Source organism: Gavialis gangeticus, unplaced genomic scaffold (assembly GCF_001723915.1).
Source record: "Gavialis gangeticus isolate Ggan-Ray unplaced genomic scaffold, GavGan_comp1, whole genome shotgun sequence".
In the NCBI taxonomy this organism is placed as follows: domain Eukaryota; kingdom Metazoa; phylum Chordata; order Crocodylia; family Gavialidae; genus Gavialis; species Gavialis gangeticus.
Window position 1 is genome coordinate 193,233,784 of NW_017729032.1, and position 3,150 is coordinate 193,236,933.

The following is a 3,150-nucleotide window of genomic DNA, read 5'->3' on the forward strand; positions in this document are numbered from 1 at the left end:
CAAGCCACTCCAACATGGACAACCAATCTCACCAACTCATACGTATAACATTCAAATTTAAGAAATACATCAATATTTCCCACTAAAGCATCCAGAGAATTCACCTATGGTTTTCTGAATAGGCTCAATATTCACCATTTTGCAGCAGATGAATAAATTTAAAGCTGCATTTTAAAGACAATTTTTTTCAAGTTTCATTCAGTTAGAAGTTAACAAGTTTACCTTGAGTATAAGCATAGTCATCTGATCCAGAACTAGAACTCCTCTGGTATTTATGGCATCCTTTCTCTCCTCCAGATCCTGGCATTACTGAAATGGGCTGAATAGGTTCTGGTGCTGCAGAACGCTCTTCTTGGTCCACTAAATTTAACAGATTCTCAGTTGGTGCTGGACCTACTGTGATTTTAAAAACTGTTGGGTTTGGCTGAGATACCATTACCCGGGGAGATTGTGTTGGTGCACCTGTAGGTCCAGTTGGTTGTGTGTAGGTAATATATACTGGATTAACACTAAACGGATGTTTTGGTTGACCCGACATACCTCTCGAAGGTGAGCCGGAAGGCGGAGTAGTGGCTGCATATAGTGGGTGCTGGTTTCGTTGAGATGGTTGACTACTTATTGGTGAAGGACTTCTATTCATTGCAGTCACCGGTCTTTGTGGTGGCTCAACTGTAATTTCTATTTTGTTCATGGAACCTTTGGATAAGTTAGGTCCACCATAAGGAAGGTAAGAAACTGAATGACCACCTAATTTTTGACAGCTTGGGGGCACTTGTTGATATGGATGGGGTGAAACAGTTGAAGGACTAGGAGGCATAAACACATGTGAGCTCTGATGGCCTAACTGAGTAGACTGCACTTGGTGCTGAGGTGATCCAAAAGGAGAAGGACACTGAGAAGGAGGCGGTGATCTAAAAGCTGATTGAGGCATCTGGGGCTGCTTAGGAGAATACTGAGAAGGTTGGTAGTTCTGTTGATGTGGATATACAGGCAGAGGACGTGGAGCATAATGTGGAACTGGGCCCTGTGGCGATGAATGCCATTGTGTATTTTGAGGAGTCTGTCGTCCTGAAGAACTTTGAGATGTCTGTCTTATATATATAGAACCAGGAGCCCCATAAAGATTGCTTGGAATCTGTGGAAGAATTTGTAAAGCTCTGGGTACAGTTTGTCCAGAGGGGAGGTTCTGTGATACTGTAACAGTAATCGGATTTGTACTGTATCGAGGTACGTGCATATATGGAGGAGGAGGAGGGCCTTGCATAGCAGACGTGTTCATTCCTGGTTGGATGGAAGATGGCTGTTGAGGTGGTTGTGGAGGTGGAGTAGCTGCATTTCTATTCTGGTCATTCATGAAAAATGGATTGTAATTCGGAGAAGCAGCCACAACAGCTGGAGCAGAGTGCGGCTCTTGAACTAAGCATATCAGCTGTTTACCTGCTGTGTGTTGTGGATCAATGTGTCCATCACTTGAGCTATGTACCAGTGTACGACCACCATTAAGTTGAGCTCCATCTCCTCCATGATAGCTGGTATGAGGATGGATACCCAGATTAATGTGCAAAAGGCGATTCCTATTCATTCTGGTGTCATCAGGGCTATGGTACTCCATATATAAGTATTTGTTGCTCTCCTGTGCAAGGACTCGACAACAGGCATCAAGGTTGTTGTTGTTCTAGGAGCAAGAATTGACACCTATTATTTTCAAATTACTTTTAGCAACACTAACTGACTATATAACTCACCATATATTCAACTGAAGCTCCAATTAAGCCTAGCTTGAATATGTTAAGGATAACCTATCATGATAGCTGGCATAGCTATGAATCCTGAAATAAATTAAAGATAATCCCTAACAGCTCAAGTAGCCTGCGGTGAAACCCTATGATAACACTGCCTACTGAGTGACAGACATAAAATCTAGCAAGTCCAATTAAGGGAAACAGAACCTGGTAACAGTTAGTGCTTTGACATTCATTCCTGAAAAGTCTCTCTCTCAAGGAAATCATATTTGCATATAATTAATTCTATTTCAAATGAGAAAAAACTCTGCACGTGAAAACTCTCTCACAACCTCAACCTTTACAGCATTCAAAAATAAATATTTCCATCATATAGTATGTTATAGCCAAACCTCAATAGTTACTAATTTTCTAATCAAAATACCAGTTAAATATAGGTTTGCTACTTCTTTTACTGGTAATTAAAAATAAAGTGAAACATTAAACTACAGGTTTTAGAATTTCCCTTAATATATAAATTTGTATTCTGCTCAACTTCCCTTGCAATAGCCTGCCCCTGATTCCTGGACTTCATCTCTTTCTTTAGCACACTTATTTCAAGGATTTCTTTATCATGAGGACAATGTAGATATGACAAATATTCAGAAGGATAACCAAGCTGATAAATACATATGCAGAGACTTGAGACACATTTTCTTAAAGCGTTAAAAGATTAAAAAGGGCCACAACCCAAAGGGGAGGGGAGTTCAGGATGAGTGGTTGCTCCTCAAGGAAGCGATCCTGGAAGCGCAAGCAAAATCTATCCCGTCTCAGAGGAAAGGCAGCAAAAGGACACAGCAGCCCCCTTGGCTCTCCAGGGAACTAGTGGACCTCCTGCATCTTGAAAGACAGACCTACAAAGAATGGAAGACTGGATCCACCTCCAATGAGGAATACTCTGCACTGGTCTGGACCTGCAGGGAGCAAACCAGGAAAGCCACAGCTGCGACAGAACTCCAGCTAGCTACAAATATCAAGGACAATAAAAAGTCCTTTTTGACATATGTAGAGAGCCAGAGGAAAAGCAAGGGCAACTTTGGACCCCTGCTAAACCAGATAGGACAACTGACAACCAATGCCCAGGAAAAAGCCAACTTGCTAAATGGGTACTTTGTGTTGTTCTTTCATCAGTCCCATGGGACACCCCTGCCCACTATGGGACAGGGAGGTCCGAGTCAGGGAGATTCCTTACCCTCCCTCAATGCTGACCTCGTGAAGGAACACCTCGACAGGCTGGATACCTTCAAGTCAGCCGGCCCTGACAGTTTACACCCCAGTGTACTCAAGGACCTGACGAGCATCATAGCCCAGCCCCTGGCACAGATCTTTGAGAACTCCTCGTGCTCTGGTGAAGTGCCCAATGATTGGA

General features: G+C 42.8%; 1 protein-coding gene across 3 annotated transcripts in view; it reads right to left on the reverse strand.

Annotated features, from left to right (window-relative positions):
- The window catches only part of TAB3 (TGF-beta activated kinase 1/MAP3K7 binding protein 3), a 44,790-nt gene that overhangs the window by 27,053 nt on the left and 14,587 nt on the right, over window positions 1-3,150 (reverse strand). The window contains exons 2-3 of one of the 3 annotated variants that reach the window (XM_019524897.1): window positions 541-1,675; window positions 223-360 (exon numbers count right to left, since the gene is read on the reverse strand). In XM_019524897.1, coding sequence (XP_019380442.1) covers window positions 223-360; window positions 541-1,675 — 1,273 coding nt within the window. Of the gene's footprint in view, window positions 1-222; window positions 1,676-3,150 lie in introns of all 3 variants that reach the window. The other 2 variants (XM_019524898.1, XM_019524896.1) reach the window with 2 other exon arrangements.